The sequence below is a fragment of the Dromiciops gliroides genome, chromosome 4 (genome assembly GCF_019393635.1).
Source record: "Dromiciops gliroides isolate mDroGli1 chromosome 4, mDroGli1.pri, whole genome shotgun sequence".
NCBI classification, from domain to species: domain Eukaryota; kingdom Metazoa; phylum Chordata; class Mammalia; order Microbiotheria; family Microbiotheriidae; genus Dromiciops; species Dromiciops gliroides.
In genome coordinates this window covers 425,739,080-425,766,487 of record NC_057864.1, presented here as the reverse complement: position 1 = coordinate 425,766,487, position 27,408 = coordinate 425,739,080, and the positions used below count along the sequence as shown (strand labels likewise).

The following is a 27,408-nucleotide window of genomic DNA, read 5'->3' as shown; positions in this document are numbered from 1 at the left end:
CCCTCTCCTCTTTCCCCTTTCCCCTCTCTCTCCTCTCCTTCATTATCCCTCTCACCCTCCTTCTTTCCCTCCTTTCTCTTCCTTTTATTTCCCTTTTTCTTTCCTTTTTTGCTTCTACTGACATTTCACTCTATGTGAGTCAGCAGTAAAGAGTTATCCCTTCCACATTGTGGGGGTTAGGGGTGTAGAGCTCCCACGTTCAGGAAAATCTGCATAAATTTTTTGGCCCTCCCTTCCTACCAGAGAAGAAGTCTGATTTTTTTCTTTTTCTTTTATGGGGTGTTTAAAAGTACCTTATTGTAAAATTTGGACTAAGTATTTGGTCCTAGTCTCTGTCATCTGCTTGTCTTCGTGTGTCATTCGTGGCTTCAACAAAATTCCATTTAATTTCTTATGCTGACCCACAATACATCAAAACCATGATGGGGAAAGTCATGGTGTGGAAAATATAATTGTAATATGGTAGCTATAATCTTAGGTTGTATTAATACAAATGTAGTGACCAGAGAGAAGAAGGAGATAGTTTCATTATATTCTACCTTGGTCAGGCTACATGTAGAATACCATGCTCACTTCTAGGCATAACTTCATGAAAATGGCCATTCTGTACATGAGAGTAGCTTTAGGAGAAGGGAATAGGCACACTTCTGCAGCAAAATATGCCTATGTTATAAGCTTTCTTTCTTTCTGATCAGTCATTGGTGGTGAAGGACTTGTCTACCATACTGGGTATATCTTCCTGATAACTGAGGCTTATTCATCTGTAACCATCTCTTCTCCTAACTAATGAGTCCAACTTCCTTTTGTTTTCTTATGAATTTTATTTTTTAACTCATGCTTTAAAGACATAATCAGTTATACAAGAGTTTAGTTTATAGCAAAGAACCACACATCTTCCAATTTTAGAATTTATCTTTTTACTGTACAAAGAAACTTTACAGAATGAAGCCAAATGAAGATAACAGAGAAAGTCACCCAAGACTTGACAGAACAGTCACACTTAGAAAATTTTTCGTAATTACACCAGTACCGCATAGAGTAAGTAGTGCAGTTTACCACCATAGTGAATTGAGCACTAACTATGGCATATTTAATGTCATTGGTCTTATGGTGGCATTTGTCTCTCCTGTGTGTAAAGGACTGTAAACACACACTCATTTACTGGAAACCCTTAAAGCCACAGAAGAGAAATGCCACCATTGGCCCCTTCTGTGATGGTTATTTGTACCTGAAATGAAACTTACAACCCTCTTAGTGTACTCACTATTGGATTTTCTCTCTCTTTCTCTTTGAGAAGAGGAGTTCAGTCTTGTGATTTCATCAGTTTGAGGAACTCATGGGGTGGAAATGCCCTCCACAAATTCAGTCCAACAACTCATCTTACAATCTTAAAACTTATAGTCTTAGAAAATTGCCTGGGGCATGGCGAGGTTGAGCAATGTGCCCATGGTCACACAGCCAGCATATATCAGAGTAAGGACTTGGACTCAAGTTGTCTTGACTCCAATGCTGGCTCTTCATCCAGAATACCGTGTCTGAAACTTTGCCATCTTTACAAAAGATGAAATTGTTTTCAGGAGATTTTATAAAGATTACATCTTGTTAATACAAAATAAAATGTATCAAAAATTATAAAAATAGAATACCAGGCAAATTATCAAGAGAGAATGGTATAAATTATTCTTTAAAATGTATTCAGATGGATAATCTTCTTGGGAGGAGATTTTGATGGAAAGTGATGTTATTTTGACTAGGGATATTTATTTTACATATGTACAAAAAATGCTATTCTATATACATCTCAAAGAACCACTCCAGCCATTTTACTTCACTGGACCAGTGAAAAAACCTTACTTCACAGGTAGCAACTTTCCCTTTGGCTTCCTTTCTGGAGGAAGAAAAAGAAAAGGCAGATATTTCATTCCCTGTGATTACCAGGTGCAGGAGGAAGAGTCTGAAGTCACAGCATGTTGTTTTTCAGATGGAATGATGAGCAGTGATCAAAGGTTGACTGATAAATGTCTTTGGTTGAACTGACAGCTACACTTTTGATTTCAGGGCATCTACCAGGCTATAAGAACCTTTGTGGTTGGCTTTTCTTGCAAAGTATATGACCATTCCAATGGCTGGGATTATCAGGGAAGATAAGCAGTATAGTGCAAGAAGTTGAGGAGAAAAATATTTAGGAATTTCTGGAAAAGAAAGAAAAACAATTGACATTAGTTATAAAAGTGGTAAAATTTAAATGTGGTAGTATCATAAAGATGTCACTTATTGGAAGAGTACAGATAGTTTCCCACTATGAAGTAAAGGGAAATAATGATTTAAACCAAGTTCTTAAGCTCTATGTACATGTCATGTACCCCTTTGAGTCATGTCAGAGTGTCTATGGATCCCTTCTCAGAATAACTTTTTTTTTTGGCAGGGCAATGAGGGTTAAGTGACTTGCCCAGGGTCACACAGCTAGTAAGTGTCAAGTGTCTGAGGCCGGATTTGAACTCAGGGAGTCCTGAATCCAGGGCCAGTGCTTTATCCACTGCACCACCTAGCTGCCCCCAGAATAACTTTTTTAAAATTCACAATTGAAGGAAATGCTAAATTTCAGTGAGAGAGTAGTGCAAATAAAGACATTCTTTCTTTCCCACCCAACTTTGTGGACCCCAGAAATCTATTTACAGATCTCAAGTTAAGAACCTTGATCTAGACCATCTTGACCTGAACCTCATACCCTTCTCAATCTAACAAAAATTAAGATGAGTATAGCGTTGGGGACTGAGGGATTCAGCTGACTGAATGAAATACCTGCTTCATTTTGGCAGCAGAGACCCAATCTGTTTGTCCAGTATTGGTGATTGCTATGACAAGGGCAATACAAGGATGCTCTCATGAATTGAAGAGCTTCCATTGTACAGTGGTAGTGATTGTGAAATTTTAGCATCCATCTAAGAGAATATAAATGGATGGGATGAGGTGGGAATATAGTGTCTATTTTCTGTATTTGCTTTTATATTTGAGACTAGGCATACTCACTAGAGAACCAGGACCCAATCATCATGAATAGAAAAGCACAATCAGAAATGCAAGAAGACAGTTCACACATTTCAGCAGAGCTTTATAAGACCTATGTTCTTGAGCTATGCTTCCTCTCTGAGATATATATATATATATATATATATATGCATATACACATATGTACAGTATTTCAGTTTGGTGGCTGTCTTTTTTTAAAAAATACACTTTCTTTTGCCATCAACTACCTATTGACTTATGTTCCTTTATATTTGTCTTCCATATTAGGTTACTCTAGCACCAAGATGCAGGTAAATATGGTACATAAAAGAATAGAGAAAGCCATATTTAGGGTTAAGAAGGCCTTTATTTAAGTTTCTAACTCATGGTTACTTCATGACCCTGGGCAAATCACATAAGCTCTCTGTGTTCCCCAAACAACTCTCTAAAACTATTCATTTTCCAATGAATGGTTAATCTGTCTCTTTGGATGGATTTTCCAGATCAAGAATTCCCCTCAATGGTGAAATCCTCATGTCATACCTAAGGGATTTAGGGGACTTGGGGATAACAAAGAGGAATCTAGATGGTACAGTGGATGGTGTCCTGAACCTGGAGTTAGGAAGACCTGAGTTCAAAACCACCATCAGACACTTATTAGCTGTGTGACCTGGACAAGTCACTGAACCACTGTCTGCCTCACCTATAAAATGAGGATATTCATAGTGCATACTTCTTAGGGTTGTTGCAAGAATAAAAGGAATTAGTCTTTGTAAAATGAGTTGCAAACATTAAAATGCTAGCCCTTATTACAGCCCTATCATTTTACTAGTGAGTAAACTGAGACCAGTGTGATAAAATTATTTGTTCAAGGTAGGCAGTTGAGTGGCACAATGAATAGAGCACTTGTGGTCAGGAAAACTGAATTCAAATCCTGCCTTAGTGGGTGACCCTGGAGAGTCATTTAACCTCTGCATGCTTCAGTTTACTTATCTATAAAATAAAGGAACTGGGCATAAGGTCTCAAAGGTCCTCTCTAACCCTAAATCTATGATTGTCTATTAGAATCATCTAGGTAATATTGAGATTTAAAACACAGCTCCCTCCCACGTGACCTCAGATCCATTGTTGTTATTGTTGTTTTTACTTCATATCACAAATTAATGTGCTATTATATACACTCTATCTCTAGTCTACTTTTTTTTGGTGGGGCAATGAGGGTTAAGTGACTTGCCCAGGGTCACACAGCTAGTAAGTATCAAGTGTCTGAGGCCGGATTTGAACCCAGGTCCTCCTGAATCCAAGGCCAGTGCTTTATCCACTGTACCATCTAGCTGCCCCTCTAGTCTACTTTTTATCATTAATCAGTTGGTCCCTCATGTAATCTTGAGGACTGGCTAATAACAGATAACCTAACATTGTAAAATGATCTAAAGACATTTGTGGTTCATTTGAACTTACATACATTTTAACCTTAAATACTAGTCAAGTAGCTCCTCAAAGCATAGGATTTCTTTTCCCCATGTAAATTCACACTAATTTTAGATAAAATACCTCAGAAGTGGGGTAAGCAATCAAAAGGAAAGCTGCAAACACACTGAACAGTATCCACACCAGCAAAGTGAATTGAGCTAATTATTCAGGTAAGTGAAGCAAAAACCTCATCAACATTATCTCTAAATGTCCCAGGAACTGCCTCAATTCTCCATTCGTCTTTTTGCTAGGCTAGGCCAAACACCTGTATTGCCCCCTTTACTATGGTTAGTTACCAGTAATGATGACACGAGGGGTAAGAGCATTCTTCATCCCCTAAGATTCTTTTTTAATTTACTAAGCGTTATCCTTTTTAACTCTTTTAAAAAATTTATTTTTCTTTTTTAACATTCTTTTTCTCTTGTGAGTTCCAAATTCTCTCCTTCCCTCCGACTCTTCCTCCATCCATTGAGAAGGCAAGCAACATGATACCCATTATACATGAGAAGTCCAAGCATTATTTTTTGATTCTCTTTTCATTTTCCTCTCAAGTACATGCACCCATATCCCATAAATATACTCCAAATAAGCAGTTATGTCTATTACCAGGGCAACTTTAGGATGTCATGTTCCATCAACTTGGCAAGCAAAAGAAAGGTTGAAGGCTCATGAACATCCATTTTCTAAGAATGTGTCTCACTCACTGTCGTGGTCCACATAACCAATTTAATTAAATTGGCAATATGCAAGTTATTTATGTAACCCAGGCAACAAAAAAGACAAAAATGATTTTGCCTAAGTTATTTGCATCATCTAAATCCAAATATTTTAAGCCAAATTGAGTTTGGGGCCTGAATTATGCAGCTCATCGAGAATACCTCATTTAAGAATGACGAACCTGATAAGTAATTTAATTAGATAAAGCAATTAGAAAAGTAGACACCATAAGGAAGAAAGATAGCCTAAAAGTGGGAAGCATTAGGTCATGTCTTTCAGTGAGAAATATTAGCTATAAGAAGCAAAAAAATATATAAAATGATAAAATATATAAAAATATAAGAGCTCAATTTAGTGGAGACATCATAAAGATGACTTGGGCATCAAAGAAACAAGAAAACATAATAAGGAATGAAGGAAAGTCCTCCTACCCATAACTGAGATCTCAATCTGTCCAGAGTCATTTCCGACCTCATTGGAAACATCGATTATATAGACCCCTGTGTCATCAGGAGTGACGTGATATAAAGTGAATGTTCCATTCTGTGAACACATAGTCACTTCATTGTCCACGTCAACTTTTTTGAGGACCATCACTGCAGGAGGATGACTAAAAGTTTTACAGGTAATGGTGACATTTTCCCCTTCAAGAACAGTTCTAGATGGATGGATGGATATTGTTGTGTTTCGAGGAGGTACTGTAAAGACAGAAAACATGGGGTAAGATTGGCTACGAGTCCTCAGAAATTTGGTTGAATAGTTAAAAAAAATTTCTGTCTTTTCTGGGCTCCAGCTTAATTTTCTTTAATTTAAAAAAACAGATTGGTAATCATCACTTTTCAAGTATGAGAAACAGCTGTTGCTCCTAAAGTTTCATCATGGTTGACATTTGTCTCTAGTTATTTTTCATTAGAGCTGGAAACAGTCTTTGAGGTCATTTTGTCCAGCTCTTTGTTTTACAGAAAATTAAGCTGAGACTGGGAGGGATTTAAAAACTTGTTCATATTGAAATAAGTAGCAAAGTTGGCCCCAGGGCCCCTCACTCCAAATCCAGCCCTATTCCCACTTTATCTGACATCAATCATTGATTCCTATCTGAAAGGAAACTCATTTAACATGCATGGAAAGGGCTGGACTCTCTAGCCTTAAAAACTTCCTCTCTTATTTCTACAAGGACAGCAAGGCAAGTGTTTTTTACACTGTTGAGCTCAGGTTCAGGGACTGTTTTTCTTCCAAGCTCATCAATGGTGGAGGCATACAAAGTGTGGAGCCCCTCAAAAAAACAATGGTGACAACTGTTCATGCTGGTTTAGGAGCACCCCATATTCACTTTGTACTGCATAGAGAGCATACAGGCAGTTTGAAATGGACTCCTTACCTAGCTCACCAGGTTTGGAAACCAATGAGCAGTAAGATATGATGGAAAGTTGATATGCCTTCGTGGATAACGTTCCAGTCTCAGAGTCCAGAAGATCCAGCTTCTAATCCCACCTTTGACACTTTCTAGCTCTGTGACTCTGGGAAATTTTCTGAACCTCTCTGAACCTCAGTGTCTTCATCTGCAAAATGAGGGGGGCAGGACCATGACTTTGAAGGTCCCTTCCAGCTCCAGGTCTATGATCCTAGGAAAGTGACTACCCCTCAGATGCAGAATCAGCATCAAAGAAACATTGAAATGTTCCTTTGGGGGCACAAGGGAAGAAGCCAAGTACACTTTAAAAAACAAACAAACCCAAAAGAGCCAAATATGATTCAGGCATTTATAAGTGGATCCTGAAAATGTAGGACAAGCATGGGAGAAAAAGAGATTTCTGTTCGTGTATGTATGTATGTACACACACACATATAGATACATACACGCACACGCACACACATATATATTTAGTAAAGAGGTTGGGGTCAGGGACTACGGGTATAGAATGTTGCAGGCAGTTTTAGATGAGATGTTTTAGATGAGATGTTGTTCAGTCATTTCTGATTCTCCATGACACCATTTGGGTTGTTGTTTGGGGTTTTTTGTTTTTGTTTTTTGGCAGAGATAAACTTAAGTGGTTTGCCATTTCCTTCTCTAGATCATTTTACAGATGAGAAAACTGAGGCAAACAAGGTTAAGTGATATGCCCAGATCACACTAGCTGATGAGTCTTCCTGACTCCAGACCTAGCACTCTATTCACTGTGCCACAAGGCTGGCCCTGACTGTTACTTTTGCTTAATTGTTTCCGTTTTTTTACAAGAGATCTGGGGGCAAGGGAAGCAATCTAGAAACACTTATGATATAAAAACAAAATATCAAAAAGTATTTTTTAAAAAAATAACAGATTACATTTGATTAGTGCTTTATAGTCATCTGAATGCTTTACTCACAATTACCCTGTGAAGTAGGTAAGCTGTGAATAAGGATAAGAAGCATTTATCCATCACTTTAAACATTTGCAAGGCACTGAACAAATATTATATCACTTGCTACTCCCAACAGCACTGGGAAAGTAGCTACTATGCCCATTTTGCAAATGAGAAAACCAAGGCAGAGAGACTTTAAGCCACTGGCCCAGGACCACACAGCTAGTAAGTGTCTGAGCTTGGATTTGAACTCAGGTCTTCCTGGCTTTAAGTCCAGAGCTCTACCCACTGTACCAATTAGCTGCCCCGTCTGAGAAAAAGCATTTTTATCTCCTTCCTGATGAGGAAACTCAGAGAGTTACATGACTCACACAAGGACATAGGACTGGTAGGCGTAAGGGAGGGGCTCCTTTTGCCAAGCTGCTAAAATAAACAGTATTCATGCATGGGGCAGCAATGTACCTCATGAATCATAATTAGGGCCCTGTAAGCAGATTACAGTCCAGTAAATTATATTTCTTCTGACCCTTCCTTCGAGTGACTCTGCCCTATAGAAGGTTACATGGGAATCTTTAAGTGAGGATAATACCATTTGCTTCATGGAATAGAGTTGTGTGTCACCCTGCATGCTCGAGAGAGGTTTACTTAATAATTCATTTGCTTATTTTCAATGCCAGGAGGTAAGAAAACTGGCAGAGGAAGAGGGAATGCTAGACCCACTGTCAGGAAGAGTTGATTTCAAATCCCACTTCTGCCACTTAGTAGCGATATGATCCCTTGAAAATCACTTGAACTTTTTGAGTCTCAGTTTCCTCATCTGTTAAATGAGGGGGTTGGAATAAATAGCCCTTCAAGCTCTAAATCTATGATCCTATGAGAGAGGTCCACATCCCCCACCTAAGGGGAGTCAATGCACATCTATGGAAAGGTCGATGATGTCAGTTTCTCTGTAGCCTGCTCATTTTTCAGGCATAGATCCTCTCCTTCCTTTCCATCAGAATAAGGTTAGATGGGCTGAGCAGGCAAAAGATGGGATTGAAATCTTTGAGGTTACATTTTAACAGTCTGAGATCTCCTTTCTATGGTGCATGAATTCTCTCAACAAGAAAACCATGGTAATTATCCTGAAAGGAGTCACTCTGGAAAAATAGTTACTATGTTTTCAGAGAAAGGTATTCTCCAATGGAAGCAAGGAAGAGGGGCTTTTGGATCCAAACTCTTCCCTCTTTTCCAGTTGACTGCTACGCTAAGTCTGGTCAAACACTTGGCCAGTACAAGGCCTTGGAGACTAAGGATGCATTCAATACAAGTCTCTAGGGTGGAAAAAAATAGATGGCAATCCCCTCCACAATGATTTATTCCAACTCTCTGGCAATCCTCCACATGATTTACCAGATGTGTTTCATTATTCTGGGAAATCTTATGAAGTCACCAAAAAGAAGTGGAATTGAACTCCACTCTACCCCTCTTCCACAGACATTCTCCTAACGCAAAACATCCTTTTGAAATATATGGAATTATTAAAAACTGATAGCCAAAGAACTGACCTTTAACATCAAGTGTCAGGCTCCTAATTTCTGAGCCACCTTCATTTTTAGATTCGCATTCGTACACTCCAGCATCCTCTAACTGGGCTGCATGTATGAAATGAACGCCGGCTGGAGACTCGAGCTCTCTATCTCCCATCTCTGTTTTCTTCCTCAGGATAATTTGAGACTTTGGAACATCCCCAGATGTGCAGGAAATAGTAACTGAGTCTCCTTCCTTGATGCTATCAGAAGGGAAAACTGTAAGGCGTGTGTCTTTGGGAGGCACTGCAAAAAGAATGCAAAGGGCAAGTGTGAGAGAGCAATTAATTTGACAGGAGCTTAATGAAGCACACCAAAGGGCTGGTGGTGGCCAAGATGCTAATTTGCACTGTTTGCCTGAACTGTTTAGAGATAAGGCAAGTAATGGCATGAACACCTTTGCTGTAACTATTGGCCTGAGATTGTTATTAGGGTGGGATTTGTTTCATCTTCAACTAGATTCTGGGCTCTTTAAGGAAAGAGCCCACATCTTTGTGAGTATATTTTAGATGCTCAATAAATATTTATTGAATTTAATTGTGAAAAAGCATAATGCATCATTATGTTATATTTTTCTCGTATCATCTCCTAAGAAGTTTATGGGGCCCTCACACAGACCTGCCCAAAACTAGACTTTGGGGCTGACTAATTTAAGGTTCAAGTGATTATAGGGTTGACCTGAATGGGGAAATATAGTGAGAGCTTGGAATCATTGCAAACCCCTCAATTTATAAATGAGGAAGATGAGGGCCAGAGAAATTAATGACTTGTCATGGGTCTGTAAATAAAGCAGAAATTATCAGAATATAATGATACAGGACCCTTCAAGGCTAAGAACGGCATAGGGCAAATGTTTTGAATGACAGGCAGGCACCTTGGGAATTATAATTTTTTCCTCCCTTTTATGATGAGAGAGGATGGGGCCACCTCCCATGGGATTTTGGATTTGGGACTGGGGATATGAGATTTGGCAGCTGCATGGAGCTTGAGTAGAATTGGGGATTAGTCTGGGAGCATAGTCTGGCCAGAAAAGGAGGGGTCCCCAGCTACACTTGTTAAGTACTAGAATCAGGAATTGAACTCAGGTCTTGGGACTCCAAATACCTTATTCTTTCTACTTTACTATATATTGGGCAGCTAGATGACTCAGTGAATAGAGTGCTAGACTTGAAGCCAAGCAGATGTTAGTTCAAATCTAGTCTCAGACACTTATTATTTATGTGATCCTGGGCAAATCACTTAACCTCTGTCTGCCTCAGTTTTCTCATCTATAAAATGGGGGTAGCTCCTACTTCACAAGATTGTCATGAGCATAAAATGAGATATTTGTAAAGCACTTAGCACAATGCCTAGCACATAGTAGGGGTTATGTAAATGCTTATTCCCTTCCCTTCTCAATGGCTTACAAAGTTCACATATTTGCCCAATGTCACACAAATAGAAAGGTGATGTACAAACCAGTCAGTAGCCCTTCCCTGCTTTTCTGATACCTTATCTGGTGTTTACAGGTGAGGGTATTACCTCTATCAATGGTAGTTGTCATCTTCTCTACAGTTTACAATCTCAGAAGATTTCCTAGAGGTTATAAATTAAGTGAGTGACCCAGAGTCACCCAAGAAGTATCTTCCAGAGGCAAGACTTCAATTCAGGTCTTTCTGGCTCCAAGGCCAGCTCCCTATTCACTACTCCATGGTTCTATTACCACATGTCTTAGGGCTTTGACTATGTCTGAAATGTACTTACTGTTCACTTGAAGTCGCTGAATTGTTCTCCTTTCTTTGGGCTCAAACTCCATTTCATCAATTGGTAACTTGGCCTCACAAGTGAGGGATTTTCCCATGTCTTCCATGGTGGGGGTAAAAGTCATCTGTAAACCCTTGGTCTCCAGGTTATCCCCATCAGCATCCTCCACAATCTCATGTAATTGCATAGGATGATGAGAGTCTTCCTTCCAGAATGCCATCTCCAGCCGGTCTAAGGGATAGACTTTTGGGACCTTGCAGGTAACAGTGGCAGGGCTTCCAACGATAAGGGGGCCACTCATCTCAATCTCTGGATCTCTGGGGAAAGCTTCGAATATCAAAAGAAACCCAGGTATTAATGGGATTTTTGCTGGTATTTACATAAGATGATTTCAGAGAATAATCAAGCTAATGTTTGTAAGCAGGAAGAGCTTTCAAATGCCAATTTTTGGTCCCTAGGGACATGATAATAACATATGTAAATACATATACCGGCATGTGAAGCAAAACTATGCTAATTATCTAGTCTTAAGATATAATCTCATTGATGACAAAGGCATGTTTTATAATGCACAGTGCCTTGGCTAATATATTTTAAAATATTTATTATTAGGATTACTGGGATTGGTTAAAACAAACACTTTCACTATTTAGACTTTGTTATCTCCCTTCTCTTTCACAAGAATTCTACTCTGCTCATATATTATAGAGTGAAGTATGACACTGGGATCTGGACAGCCAATTCAGAAGAGAAGGAAGGTATGAGTCCTACCAAGATAGAAAGGTTTTGTATATAGGCCATTGTTGGACAGACTATGTGTCTGCCACCTGAGGACCAGTCTGGTTAACTTCAGAAAGGCTAATCATTGAAAGGCTGTTCAGTGGACCATGATTTTTTTTAATGCCAGAAACTTAGAAAGACCATTGATAAGTTAGTGAAGACCATGAGAGGGAGATACCATGCAGATGGATTTGACAACTTCTTAAAATATTTCAGCAATTATTTCCACTCCAATGAACACATCTTACTGAAATTTTAAGACATGGGCCTTTAAGACAAGGAAGCTACTACTTGATTTGATCTCATAATTTGAGAGACTCATTAATGAGACAGAGAGACAGAGATACAGAGACAGAGAGAGATTGAGCATGCCTCAAAATCAGTATGACTTTTGTTTCAATCCCACTTCTGACACATACTAGCTACAGGATCCAAGGCCAGTCATCTAAACTCTCCTCACCCCAAGCAACTCTCTTAGCCTATAAGATCTTAGAGAACTGTTACTGATCTCTGTTGATGAAGGGAATTTCAGCTAGGCAGTCAACAAGCATTTATTAAGCACCTACTATGTGCCAGGCACTATGCTAAGCTCTTTACAAATATTATCTCATTTCATCCTCTCAATAACCCCAGGAAGAAGATGCTATTATTAGCTCCATTTTCCAGTTGAAAAAACTGATGCAGGCAGTGGTTTAGTGAATTGTTTAGGTCCACACAGCAAGCAAACATCTGAGAATGATTCTGACTCAGGTCTTACTGACTCCATACCCAACTCTCTATGCAGTGTGCCATCTAGCAACCTCTTAGGGAGGCCAAAACAATTCCTTTCCTTAAGGAGCTCACATTCTAACAAGAGGGGGAAAAACCAAACAAACATGTAAATAACTTGATACATATAAGATATGTACTGAGTAGATGAAGTTTCCTATAACATAAAATGATATCCAGACCAAAAATTAAAATAAAGAGGTGGCAGATCTGAGCAATATTGGGTTATATTCAGCATTAAATCAGTTATAAGGGCAAAGGTCCCAGAACAAAGATCAGACTATTTTTCACTAAGCAGAATGATGCTAAAATGAATTCTCAGCTATTTCCTTACTGCAATAAAGACCTCTTTTCCTGGTTCTCATTTATGGTTAGGAATGTGCTGACATCAGCAAATCCTTGGCTCTGTGTAAAGATGATACAATATAACTTAACCCTCTTTTGAGAAGTTCAAATTTCTCTCAGACATAATCCATTTCCCCCCTGAATACAGCCTCAAGGAGGTAAGAAATGATTGGTCAGTAGTTCTGATGGAAAATCCCTGCAATGTGTACTTTTGAATCCTGCTCAATGAAAGAAGACAGAGCAACCATGTCAAGAAAATCATGTGGTAGGTAATTGTGCTATTATTTCCCACCATCATTATGAGCCAAGGCACTCAAATAAAGTCCATTCTATGTATCAAGTTGCAGTTGGACTGGATTTGGGTTCCTAAACTGTTTACTTGGACTATTCTTCACCAAGCAGAAGAAGTGGTTCATCAGAATTGCAAGGAAGGTTTCATTCTCACTGCTGAAGTGAATTCCCCAGAGGACACTTACACTAGCCCAACCTCATCCCCAGCATCACTGCAGATCCCCTGCCTCAAGCCCAAAGTTCTATATTTCTGCCTACTTTCCTCTCACTTTTAGCTCTGCTTCTTGGTTGTGCCCCTCAGCCCAAACTCTTTCTCTTCTGTCCAGTTCCCACTGTTCAGAGATAGCCACAGATATTGTTGAAGTGGTAACCCTGGTCCTTTTGAATCAATAAGCACTGACTCAAGATCAGTTGGCATTCTCTGGTTTGTCAGAGCCTCTCCCAAGGTCAGCCAACAAGCTACATAAATAGGGAAGAGTCTGAAATACATAATCTGTTCAGGTCAATGACTGGAGACAGAACTGGGAGAGTGTGGTAAGGGATAGGCTACTGACTATGGACACCCTAATATATGAGCCAAGCTTTGGGCTAACTATGGGGCAAGCCACAAGACTGTGTATGTCAGGGTTTTTCTGCTTGCTCTTTGAGTACAAATCAAGTGAATTGCCTGGGGGAAAAAATTCCTCAGTATGGCAGTAAACAGTAATTTTTACCACATGCTTGAAGAAAAAGTTTCATCAGGCACATATGGTTTCCTCATTAAGGAATCATGTGCCCTGTTTATTTCCTTCTCTAAACACTTCTGTCTCACTGCATAGACATGGAATCAGATTTTTTTTTCAGCCAATCCCACTGAAAATGAACAATTTCCAACTTTTAAATAATGATCACTGACATTTACATGGTGCTTTGAGGTTTGTATGGGCACTATGCTAAGCTCTTTATAAATATTATCTCATTTGATCCCCTCAACAACCCAAGGAGGAAGATGTTATTATTATCTCCATGTTACTCTTAAGCAAACTGAGGCAGGCAGTGGTTAAGTGAATTACCTATGGGCTATATAGTTAACCAACATCTGAGGATAGATTTGAACTCAGGTCTTATTGACTCCATACTCAGCTCGCTATGCCCTGCTCTTCTAAGAGATACAAAGAAAAACCAAAACAGTCTCTTCTCTCAAGGAGCTCATTTATGTCTTCCTCCTCCTCCTCCTCCTCCTCTTCCTTCTCCTCCTCCTTCTCCTCTTCTTTTTCTTCTTCTTCTTCTTCTTCTTCGTTGTATTGTGTATTTATCATTGTGTAGTGTGGGTATTATGGTATTATTATTATTAATGTAATATAAAATTTTTTTCATTTAATTTCCTCAACTCTGTGAGGTAGTCAGTACAGGTACTATCCCCATTTTGCAGATGAAGAGACTCTGAAACTCAGAGAGGTACATTGACTTGCCTAGAGCAACGTAACTACTGAGTATTATATGTGGGACTTAGAATCATAGATTTAGAGCTGGACAGGACCTTTGAGTTGGACCTTATTTAGTCCAACTCCCTCATTTTGTCAATGAGGAAACTATAGCCTAGAAAGATCATATGACTTTTCAATTTATCCCTTACGTATATTATTTGTACATAGTTGTTTGGAGGTTGTCTCCTCCCTTGAGACTGTGAGCACCTTTAAAGAAGAGACTTGTTTTTGTGTTTCTCTATATCCCTAGTTCTTGGCACATAGTAGGCACTTAATAAATCCTTGTCAAATTGACCTTTTCTAAGTTATAAAGGCAGTAAGTAGCAGACCTGGGGTTTGAACTTATGCCTTCCTGACTCTGAGTCCAGCACTTTCTCCACTATAGCATGTTGGCTAGATAACTTAGAACAAGAATAGATCACTTACAATGTTGGCTTACTTACAGTAAAGTTCTACTTTGACTCCTTTTTCCATTTTCTTGTCCCCACAGGATGCTGTGCAAAGATAAAAATGTTCATTCTGAAGGCCAATGGGATTCATGATCAAGGTGGATTTGGTTCCCTCATTGTGTACCTCCCCCCATAGGGGACTGTCTATCTGGGTTCTCCAGGAGAAAAAGGGGGCCTCACAGCCCATCATGGTGCAGGTCAGCACAACAAAATCGCCGATCTGAGCAGTAATCTTTGGTCCTGGGGAGATGTCCACTGTAAGAGGTTTCACTGAAAGGAGAGAAAGAAAGTGAGATATAAACCTTTATCAAACTTTATAAGATTCTCTTCCTTTTCCATTCCACTCTTTTTCAGTCATTTTATCACATACCCTTCAACTTCTCACCTGAAAAGAAGAAATTGCTCTCTTAAAACTTACTTTCCAGGAGGGAAAGTATCCACTTTTAAAAATAGCCCAAGGTAACCCAAGTGTACTAACTTGGTCAACAGCATTTAAGTGGTTTGAAAAACAGAGTGAATGAGCAGAGATAAGAATTGTTAAAAAAAATAAAGGGGGGGGGGGTGCAAGGCTGTCTTCTTTATTTCACCAGGACCAAGATTTGATACAAGACAAGATGATCAAAACACTGTCCCTGGTTGCTAGAACAACTAACTCTATTCTGATCCCATATGGAAATGAAATGAGATCTGTGAGAATTTATAACTTAGAAGTATTGGAAAAGACAATAGTCACTCCTTTTACATCAGAAAGGATGCCTTTGAGAGCCCTGAACCTAAGATTTGAGTTCTAGTATTTCAGTTTCACACACATCTGAAATTAAAACAAAAATCACATTGGAAGTTAATCAGATTCTCTTTTTGGCAGGGCAATGAGGGTTAAGTGACTTGTCTATGGTCATACAGTTAGTAAGTGTCAAATGTCTGAGGCTGAATTTGAATTCAGGTCCTCCTGAATCCAGGGCTGGTGCTTTACCCACTGCACCACCCAACTGCCCCTTGGAAGTAAATCAAAAGCTAAGATTTCAAGTCACAAATAATTCATCCTGTTTTTTAGCATTTGCTTGTGCTCCTTTATAAACAGACCAACCTGCTTTACATTTCAATATACTTTTAGATTGAGCCTTTAAAAGGAGAGGTCTCCTTTAAGATAATATCTATAAATCAATTGTGATATTTTGATTCCAGTATTAGAAGGTGGACATTTATAAAATGAATCTGATTCTTTCCTTGTGAGCCTTCTCAGATCATTCAGTGAAGTAATGACATATTGAATCCTGGTTCTTCCACTTCCTACCTTTGTGACCTTGGCAAAATCTCCATGAGTCTAAATTACTTCATCTGTAAAATGGAGGAGGTTGGACTCGCTGACTTCTAAGGTCTCTTTCACATACAAATCTGTGATTATATGATCTTTTACAAGTTAATTGATCTTGGCTTTACATCATATTAATTTCTTTTTTGTTTTTTGGTGAGGCAATTGGGGTTAAGTGACTTGCCCAGGGTCACACAGCTAGTAAGTGTTAAGTGTCTGAGGCTGGATTTGAACTCAGGTCCTCCTGAATCCAGGGCCAGTGCTCTATCCACTGCACCATCTAGTTGCCCCTCATCATATTAATTTCAAAATATATCTTTATCCCTCCCCTATGAAGCAAGCCTTTCCTTCTAACAAAGATTTGAAGATTTTAAACACAAACACAACTGTTCAGCAAATCCCAAACAAAACACTGTGTCTGATAATATATGTGATATTCCATATATGTACCCTCTATTACCCACCCCTTACAATGAAGAGAGGTTCATTTTTTCCTTTACTCCAGGATGAAAGTTGGTCATTATAATTAAACAGCACTTCATTTTATTTTATTTTTTCCATATACTTTGCTCAAATCATTATGTATATTCTTTGCTTACTACATTCTAAATGGGTTTATATCAGTTTTCCCATGTTGTCTTGAATTTTTTCATATTCATTGTTTCTTATAGTACACTATTATTCCATTATATTCGTATACAACAACTGGCTTAGTCATTCTTCAATCTTCATCTACTTTGCAGTTTTTTGTGATCTGAGAAAGCACAGCAATAAATATGTTGACCTATAATGGGAGTTTTCTTTCTGTCTGACCACTTTGTGATATATGCCTAGCTGTGAGATCTCTGGATCAACATTTTAGTCACTTTTTAAAGCATTATTACAAATTGTTTTCCAAAATGGCTGGACCAGTTCACAATTCCACCAACTGTCTTTCTGTAACCCTTCCAATATTGCCTATTTCCATCCTTACCAATTTTCTGAGTTTTTTCAATATCTCTAATTATTACTGATTTTGAGCAGTTTTTCCTATAGTTGTTAACAGTTAAAATTCTTTTGAGAACTTTTTGTTCATATCCTTTGCCCACTTATCCATCAGGGAAAAGGTCTTAGTCATATATTTGTATTATTTCCTATGTAACTTAGATATAAGACCCTTAATTTTCCCCCAATTAACATTTCCCCTTCTTATCTTAGCCCTGGAATCATAATAATATTGACTAAATCTCTGAATAATTAACTTTTCAGACCACTGTTATGATAGTTTATAAATTACTTGTGTAGGGGCCTTCAATTTTAGTCTCATAGCCCGAAGGAGTTGATACAGCTCTTAAAAGCCAATAACTTCCTTCCTCTTCACTTTTGACATGGGACAGGTTTTATTAGAAAGCTAAGTTATTCCAGGAGGCAATTTTAGCAGCACAGCATTTTTATTAGCTCAATACATTCAAGGACTCCTTGGGAATTAACCTTTTGTAGCCTGAGATACAAAGGAGTGAATTCATTTAACAGTAGTATAAATCTTAGAATATTTTTTCAAAATTTTGTTTGGGTTCTATGACTGTTGTTGCTACCACTAGCCAATTGCATGACAGAAATTAACTCATTTGACTCACCTACAGTTATTTCCACCTCTTTTTTACTTTTTCCAAATTGGTTCTTTGCTTCACACATATAAGTTCCAGAATCTTCTTTCCTTGTGCCCACTAAGGTGAACGTCGCATTTTTAGAAAGAGGCAATGGATCCTCATCATCCTGTTTCTTACTCCAAAAGATCTGTGGCTGTGGCAGGCCCTCACTGGAACAGGTCATTGTAACAGAATCTCCTTCTTGCACAGTGTTGGAGGGGGTGATGGTAATGATTGTGTTCTTGGGTACAACTGAAAAAAGGCAAGGCCATTGGATTAGTTGTCATTGTCCATTATGTCAGTATAGTGGGGGTGCAGGGCACTCTTTAAACAAATGATAGCCTGAGTGTTTTAGAAACTTGGCTTCTCTATTTAAAGATAAACTGCGTTTATACACACATATTGATTGGTTTAACCCATTCAATAAGCCCAGTAAAAGTGGTTTGGTAGTCAAAATAAAAAAATTTAAACAAAATCCAGTTTACCAAGTTTTAGGGGGGCTTTTGGTGATTTAGGGGGAGGATTTTTTGATGGACTGGTATATGTGTAGATGTAGCTTGTGAAAATAGCATTTATATGTAGTATTAATGTTTGCAAACTGACTTATAAATGTTATGTCAGTTAATCCTCACACCAACCCTATAGTTGTTTTTGTTTTTGTTTTTGTTGCAGGCAATGAGGGTTAAGTGACTTGCCCAGGGTCACACAGCTAGTAAGTATCAAGTGTCTGAGGCCGGATTTGAACTCAGGTACTCCTGAATCTAGGGCTGGTGCTTTAACCACTGCGCCATCTAGCTGCCCCCCTATAGTTGTTGATGTGTGATTTAAAGGGAGAATTTTTTTGATAGATTGATGTGCATATAGACTTAGATTCAGAAAACAGCTAGCATTTATATAGTGGTTTAAGATTTGTAAAGCACTTTATATATGTTATGTTCAGTTATCCTCACAACAACCCTGTGGGATAGGTGTTGTTATTATCATCCATTTTTAAAGATCAGGAAGCTGAGGCTAAGAAAAGGTTAAATGACTTTCACACAGCTAGTAAGTATCTGAGGCAGAATTTGAACTCAACTCTCTGGACTCCAAATACATTGCTATGGCCACTTTACTAACCTAGTTGCCTCTGGAAAGTAAAAGCATTTTAAACCATGTTTGAGTGAAAGAGACTAATTAATTAATTTTTTAAAAATCTCTCTCATTTAATTATTCAGATTGGCTGTGATTTACTAAGTGTGAGATTTACTGCAAAATTGGGTTCCTTCCTCTTTGCTTTAGCAAATCTGACTACCAGCTTGAATACCAGCATGGTATAGGAGGGCAATGTAATATGGAAGGAAGGCTAGACTTCAGAGTCAGGAAACCTGTGCTTAAACTTTGTCTCTGAGACCTTGTTAGTAGCTGTGTGAACAAAGCTCCTGTTTATTGCTTTAAAAATGGTTCATTAGAAAAAGGACTGGACTTAGAATCAGGAATTTTGTTGGTGTTGTGAGTCAATCATTTCTGCTGTGTCTAACTCTCCTTGATCCCATTTGGGGTTTTCTTGGCAGAGTTACTGAAGTGGTTTGCCATTTTCTTCTCCAGCTTATTTTACAGCCGAGGAAACTGAGGCAAACAGGGTTAAATGACTTGCCCAGGGTCACACTGCTAGTGAGTGTCTGAAGCGAGATTTGAATTGAGGAAGATGAGTCTTCCTGACTCCAGGCACAGCACTCTATCCACTGCACCACCTAGCTCCCCCAGAATCAGGAAAATGGTTCAAATCCCATACTAGATACTGGCTTTATGACTATAGGCAAATCAACTTCTCAAAGTTTCAAATTTTTATTTGTGGAATGGTGATAATACTTGGACTCCCTAGACCAAAGCTTCTTAAACTGTGGGTTGTGACCCCATGTGGGGTTGTATAACTGAATGTGAGGGGTTGGGAAAATTTTATCAACAGAAAAAGGTTATGTATATCTATTTTATTTATCTATATACCCAGGGAAAAGGGGTCACAAAAACTCTGCCTTAGACTAAAGGGTTGTGGTGAAGAAAACACTTTAGAAACCTTAAAGTTTCATAGAGATGTGAGTTGTGATTCACTGTTACTAGCCTCCTTACTGTTCTTTCAACAAAACACAGTCTCCCAGACTTTGGGAATTTTCACTGGTTGTTTCCCATTCCTGGAATGTTCCCCTTCCTCACCTCCAATTCCTGGAGGCTCTGACTTCCTTGAGATCCCAGTTTAAAATCCCAATTTGTGCAAGAAGCTTTTTCCTGGTTCCCCTTCTAATGCTAATATCTTCCCTCTAAGATTATCTCCAATTTATTTTATCTTGTCTGTATATAATTTGTGTGTGTCATTTCCCCCATTATGCTACAGGCTCCCTGAGAGCAGAGATTATTTATGGCCTTTTTGTATCCCTAATGCTTAGCACCGTGCCTGATACATAGTATGTGACTAATAAATGCTTCTTGACTTGACTTATTATCAGTATGCGATGCTTTTCTTATAAGATTATTAGTCAAATGAGATAATTTTTGTGAAAAGTACTTTGTATAGTGTTCGGCATATAGTAAGCACTATGTAAATGCTTATTCCCCTCTCCTTCCCCTTCTTCTCAAACAATGTTTTTAAAAGAGTTATATAAATATGGAGAAGCAATATGAAACAATCAAAAAGGAACAATCCTTGGAACCAGAAAGGATATAGGTCAATTTATGACCCATACCAGCTGTGTGATTCTGGACAGGTTACTTAACTTCTTGGTTTCCCCAGGCAACTCTCTACTACTATACTTTTCAGAACAGGTGTCAATCTGCTTTGATAAAGGAGATTCCTTCCAAGGAATTTCCTATACTGCTAAAAATCACAGATGTAGGGGCAGCTAGGTGGCGCAGTGGATAGAGCACTGGTTCTGGAGTCAGGAGGACCTGAGTTCAAATCTGACCTCAGACACTTAACACTTACTAGCTGTGTGACCCTGGGCAAGTCACTTAACCCCAACTGCCTCACCAAAAAAAAATTAAAATTAAAAAAAATCACAGATGTACTCCAAAAGAAAAAGATGAAGTTGTCATCAATCATCAATCATCAATCATCATCATCATTCCTATCACCATTTGTAGTTTGTCTATTGCTTTCCTCAACCTCCCTTCAAGCCCCTCCTCTTATATCCACCATGTGTAATGGAAAACAGAATGTGGGCTGTTAAGAATTGCCACAGTGATTCATCCAGGCAAATGAACCCCTTCTATAACCATTTGGCAAAAAGATTTGAATTAGTGATAGCATTAAATGAGAGTAAACAAACAACTTCTCTTTGACAACATAGACCCTATACTAAATGTCATTGCCAGTCAAATAGAGATATAAGATCCCACAAGACCTGTGGCCATGTCAGAAATGTATTGATGAAATGTACTTACTGTTCACTTGAAGTCGCTGTATTGTTCTCCTTTCTTTGGGCTCAAACTCCATTTCATCAATAGGTAACTTGGCCTCACAAGTGAGGGATTTTCCCATGTCTTCCATGGTGGGGGTAAAAGTCATCTGCAAACCCTTGGTCTCCACATTATTCCCATCAACATCCTCCACAATCTCATGTAATTGCATAGGATGATGAGAATCTTCCTTCCAGAATGCCATCTCCAGCCGTTCAGAGGGATAGACCTTTGGGACTTTGCAGGTAACAGTGACAGGGCTTCCAACGATAAGGGGGCCACTCATCTCAATCTCTGGATCTCTGGGGAAAGCTTCAAATATCAAAAGAAACCCAGGTATGAATGGGATTTTTTTCTGGTGTTTACAAAGGATGGTTTAAATTAATATATTTTTAGTGTGCACAATAATAGCATATATTCAACATTCTATGATATGTCCCCTATTGATGCAAGTCATAACCTTTTTTATGCCTTACCAGACAGCTTTGTTAAGTGCTGTGGCCTAAAACAAAACAAAAAATAAAAACAAAAACATCCCTTCATAGCTAATAAGATTGTAAGTTCCTTGAAGGCAAACCATCTTTTGCCTTTTCACTGTTTAGCACAGTGCCTAGAACATAACAGGTTCTTAAGAAATATGTATTGATTGAGTGAGTGGTGAAATATCTCCAAACTTTGCTATATTGGTCCTTGGATAACAGATATACAATTATTGTCAGGCCAGGATTGTGAATTATTCTGTCATTTTTTTTGTCCCTGCTAGATTTTATGCTCCATTTATATAAACTTTAAGTCCCTGGTACACCCACAAGCCACACAGAGTCATCATTTTAGAATTCTAGAAAAGGAATAGTACCATAGAATTACTTAAAACACATACCCCATTTCTTTATCAAGGCCCTATTCTTTTTTCCAATAAATACATTTTTCTGGAGATTTAAAAATGGATATTCCAATCATTTTTCATAGACTATGGTAAAAAGTGTGGTAATAGCTCAACCAATTAGTTGAGAAACACTTGTGAAAGACCTTTTATGTGTCAGTCTCTGGGGATACAAAAAACAGTGAAACAGACCCCACCCTCAGGGGGTTTACATTCGATTTTTTTTTTTGGCGGGTCACATAGCTAGTGTCAAGTGTCTGAACTGGATTTGAACTCAGGTCCTCCTGAATCCAAGGCCAGTGCTTTATCCACTGTGCCACCTAGCTGTCCCCAGGGTTTACATTCTATTAAGGCAGACAGCATATACACATCTGGTACAAAATATATACACAAAGAGATTTCCATGAAAGTTTTGAAGGCAGCTAGATACTCTTAGAGGTGAATGTGAGAAGGGAATTTATTCCACTCAGCTAGAAAACAAAATTTTAATGGCTAATAAAAGGACATAATCTCTGAACAATGACATTGAGGCACCTCCCATATTAAATCAATCAAAATAATGAGTATGAGGAGACTAGCAATTATAACAATAACTGACACAAAGTGCTTTAATGTTTGCAAAAGTGCTATGCCTTTATCCTCTATGTAAAACTGAGAGCAACACTGTGAGACACCTACAACTTGCATTAATATGCCCATTTTACAGAGGGGCAAACTCAGGCCCTGGGAATGTGGCTTATCTACATTCACACAGCGAGGTGGGATTCAAACCCTGAACTTGCTGACTCTAAACACAGTTTTCTAGCCATATGTCATGGTCTGTTTCTCACTAAACAGAAAGCTGCAAAAGTGATCTCTTCTCAACTCTTTACATATTGCAATACTGCCTTTCTCTTTTTTTTCTGGTTCTCATTTATGGTTAGGAATGTGCCAACCACAATCAATCCTTGGATCTGTATAATATAATACAATATAATTCACCTCCCTTCTGAACAATTCAAGTCTCTTTACAGAGATAATCTAATTCATCTTGACTATAGTCCTGGGGGGTTGAGACAGGCTTAGTTAGAACCTCTTTTGTATAATACCTATATATTTAAATCCTGCTGCCCAAAGCAAGGTAGAGAAACCAAATCAGGGTTTCTCTGATACGGTCATTTTCACCCTAGTTCCTGTCATCGCTGGGGAGTAGAAAGGACACACTACTGAAGTGGTGTGTCTCACATAGTAATTACAGTTGTCATGCATTGGGGCTCATTCTTTCACTTTTGCTTGGTCTATCCAAGATAAGTCAACAGACAGATTTGGATCAAACTCCTTTCCCTCCCTGGGTCTCAGTTTCCTCATTTCTGAAATTAGGGGTTGTGCTAATCAAAGTCCCTTCCAGTTTCACCAGTCTTTGACTCAGTGATTTGCAAGGGAGAGGCAGGGTCTATGATCTACCATAAGACACCTATGCTAGTCTCACCAACTTTCCCAAAGTCCCATTTTCCAGCTCTGAAAACTCTCTCTCGTCTCACCTCAGTATCTATTTTTAAATTTTGCTCCCAGGAACACCCCACCACTTCTGCCCAATTCTTATCCCCTTAGAGAGACAAAGGTGGCTGAACTTCTGGACTGAATAGATGGATGAGTCAACATTAATTAGGTTAAGACTCTCTGTTGAAAGCAAGAGAATTTTTTCCAGATACAGGTGACTATCTTGAAATACTGCTGTGTTAATGGCAAAGTAGAATCTGGAAGACTAGGGATAGTCTCTCTACTAAGATTTGTACCCATTAATGGGGGGAGTGGGGAAGAGGAGAGGGAGAAATTATGAATTAAGGGAATGTGAATAGAGAGGTTTAGCTCTACTCTTGCATGCTAATGAACTGGATTGTCTGGATGACTTTATAAGAGATGACTGTGTAGTGAATGGAAAGTTGACCCCTAAGTCAGGAAGACGCTGGTTCAAGTCCTGTCTCTGGCACATACTGTCTACGTGACCTTGGCCAAGTTACTTAACTTTTCAGCATTCTAAGTAACTTTCTAAGTTATAACTTATAATCAGAAGTTGTAGGAAAACCACTGACCTGCATTGGTGGAAGGAGCTTTCATGCCAGGGAGATCCCTATATCAATATAATCACAATTCCAGTATCTACCTCAACATTCCCTGTGCTAAAGGAACCGACGTTCTACTGGGAAAGAGGAAGTATATAAATATGTCACCAGAAGGTTAGGAGGGGGAAAGTGAGCACTAAAAATTGAGGGAATCTAGGAAAGTTATGTGGAAGGGACATTAATCTGGACTAAGCCTTGAAAGATGACAATTTTGCAGAAAGAAGAAAAAAAAAGAAACCCTTAGGTTAGCAGTAAGCAGTAGTTTCTTCCCTGGCTTGAATCAAATCATTCAGGAAGGACACATGTTTAATCATTAAAAATATATGCACCCTCTTTACGTGGTAGCAAGGAATTGGAAGTTGAGGGGGTGCCCATCAATTGGGGAATGGCTGGACAAGTTGTGGTATATGAATACAATGGAATACTATTGTGCTGTAAGAAATGATGAGCAGGAAGAGTTCAGAGAAACCTGGAGGGTCTTACGTGAGCTGATGATGAGTGAGATGAGCAGAACCAGGAGAACATTGTACACAGTATCATCAACATTGAGTGTTGACCTACTGTGATGGACTATATTCTTCTCACCAATGCAATGGTACAGAAGAGTTCCAGGGAACTCATGATAGAAGAGGATCTCCAAATCCAAGAAAAAAAAAGAAAGAAAGAACTGTGGAGTATAGATGCTGATTGAACCATATTATTTCTTTTGTTTTGGGTGCTGTTGTTTTTTTTTTCTATTTTGAGGTTTTGCATCACTGCTCTGATTCTTTCTCTTGTAACAGGATTAATGCAGAAATAGGATTAATGTTATTATGTGTATATATATGTGTGTGTGTATATATATATATATCTATATGTATATGTATAGAGATATATAGATATAACCTATATCAGATTACCTGCTGTCTAGGGGAGGGGGGAGGGAGGGGAGGGAGGGAGAAAAATCTGAAATTGTAAAGCATGTATAAACAAAAGTGGAGAACTATCTTTACATGTAACGGAAAAAATAAAATATCTCATAAAAATATATATATATGCACCCTGTTTATTTCCCCCATTTAACACTAGCCCCGCCCCCCATGGAATATTCAGACATTCATTCCCTCCAACTAATCTCACTGAAAACAAGTAGTTCTTAATGTTATAATATCACTTTCAAAGAGTAAATAACTTACAATAGAGCTCCACCAGGATTCCTCTTTCCACTTTCTTGCTTCCACATGAGGCTGTGCACAGATAAGAATGTTCATTCTCAAAGCTAACCGGATCCATGGTCAAGGTAGATTTGGTGCCCTGATTTTGCACCTTCCCCCCCAGGGGGCTGTCAATCTGAGTTCTCCAAGAGAAAGTAGGGGCCTCACAGCCAGTCACTGTGCAGGTCAGCTTGGTGGAACCACCAATCTGAGCAGCGACCCTGGAACTTGGACCAACTTCAATATTCATATCTTCTGCTGAAAAGGAAAAAAGAAAAGAAAATTTACTACCAATTTCTGATTTAGTATTCCTTTACCTTTTAAACACTCTGGGATCCTGGGCAAAATGTCATACATCAGCTGTCCTGCCCAAATAACTTGAAACGACCAGCTAAGTGTTCAGAAAGACAGTGAAGAGTGTTGTCAAGGAAGATGTTGGAATCATCTTCCTTAGTAAAAGATCCACAACTATAAGGCTTACACTTGGCCACTATATCTCAGGGCCTTTTTTGATAAATGGTAGGATCGATTTCCTCACAAAGATGGAAAACTGACAAAGGTACCAGAGGCAAGAACCAGAATTATCCAGTCCATGTGGGAAATCATATTCCAAATAAGTTTAATTTGCAGGCACTCCCCACTCTGGATCATTGATGTATAGCTAAATTCAACAGCACTTTGAAAACTAAGTTCAACAAAGTTTTCCTCTATCTTTAAAAACCACAGCACCATTCTTGACAGCAATACAAGGAGTCTGAAATCAACCCAGCAGCTCAGACGGATGCAGTCAGGCAAAAGAAATGAAAGAAGAACTCACACACAGCAAATACCATCCAAAGGAGGTTGGTGGCCAGAACAGTTCCGAGCTTGTGCCCACGCATTTTGTATGTTGTGATGGAGGAAATAGCAAGTCCAAACTGCCCCGCTCTCTGTGCTACCTGAAGAAACCCAGGGACTGTCTACAGCTCCCAAAGTGAATGCAGCTGGGTAAGCAATAGAAGAAAGAGTCTGCTCTTTATAAAGGGTCTTGCTGCAGAGGCGGAGGGAAATCCCTTAACGGGGAAACCCAGAGCAGAGCCAAGGAAAAAAAAAAAAAAAGGCTGACCCAGAGCCAAGTTCCTCAGTATTAACCCCTTGTACTGCTCTAGAGGCCAAATCACAGACATCTGCACATTCCAAGCCTGCCTTCCGGTAGTAAACAGAGGTTTTAAATTGAGGAATTCCTCTGAATTTGGGCACAAAAGACCCCAAGATTATAATGTGTTTATTGGCAAAGATAGGTGGAAATTCACCACTGCAGGACAATTATATACTTAGGCTAGTAAGGAGAGGAGTTTAAAAGAAAAAGAAAGAAGAAAACCCCCAAATGTTTTGATTGGGTGATGGACTTAGATGTCATAAATTAGGTAGGTAGGTAGGTAAGTAGATAGGTAGATGATAGCTAGATAATAGATAGATGATGATGATTGATAGATAGATGATAGACAATAGATAATTGATAGACAATAGATAAATGATAGCTAGATAGCTAGATGATGATGATGATAGATAGGTGATAGACAATAGATAGATAATATATTGATAGATAATAGATAGATGATAGATTTATATAGTATAAGTTGCCTCAGTTCAATTCAATTCAACAGGTATTTAAGCATCTGATATGTGCCTAGCACTGTAGTAGACATTGATGATACAAGGACCAAAAGGAAACCAATCCTTCCCTGAAGTAGCATATGTCCTCCTTTTCCACCTTTGTTCATATAATTACCCTGTGCCAGAGTGTTATGCCTCCTCTCTCTTTCTCCTTCAAAATCTAACTCCCCTTCATGAAGGCTTCCTGAGCCCTTCAGCCAGAAAAAATTCTCTCCCTCTTATGAACTCTCTTAACCACTAGCTCATGTATCATT

At 38.8% G+C, this 27,408-nt stretch overlaps 1 protein-coding gene across 2 annotated transcripts; it reads right to left on the bottom strand.

Moving 5' to 3' along the window:
* Window positions 1-858: 858 nt before the first annotated feature.
* On the bottom strand, window positions 859-26,488 carry VCAM1 (vascular cell adhesion molecule 1). Of its 2 annotated transcripts, XM_043999741.1 has the most exons (9): window positions 26,316-26,488; window positions 25,481-25,756; window positions 21,306-21,632; window positions 17,880-18,143; window positions 14,946-15,221; window positions 10,853-11,179; window positions 9,089-9,355; window positions 5,631-5,897; window positions 859-2,192 (listed from the first exon to the last, which is right to left on the bottom strand). In XM_043999741.1, exons 1-9 carry the CDS (start codon window positions 26,377-26,379, stop codon window positions 2,041-2,043), a joined length of 2,220 nt encoding a protein of 739 aa, XP_043855676.1. In that variant the 5' UTR covers window positions 26,380-26,488; the 3' UTR covers window positions 859-2,040. The 2 variants fall into 2 exon arrangements, with proteins under 2 accessions (XP_043855676.1, XP_043855677.1); XM_043999742.1 differs by lacking the exon at window positions 5,631-5,897.
* Between the last annotated feature and the right edge of the window lie 920 nt (window positions 26,489-27,408).

Excerpts from the sequence above, each read along its gene's own strand:
- VCAM1 (XM_043999741.1), bottom strand. The coding sequence starts at position 26,379 with ATGCGTGGGCACAAGCTCGGAACTGTTCTGGCCACCAACCTCCTTTGG. Across the intron at positions 21,633-25,480 it reads AATCCTGGTGGAGCTCTATT|CTTTCCCCAGAGATCCAGAG; the intron begins GTAAGTTATTTA and ends TGATATTTGAAG. Across the intron at positions 5,898-9,088 it reads CCTGACACTTGATGTTAAAG|TACCTCCTCGAAACACAACA; the intron begins GTCAGTTCTTTG and ends CTGTCTTTACAG.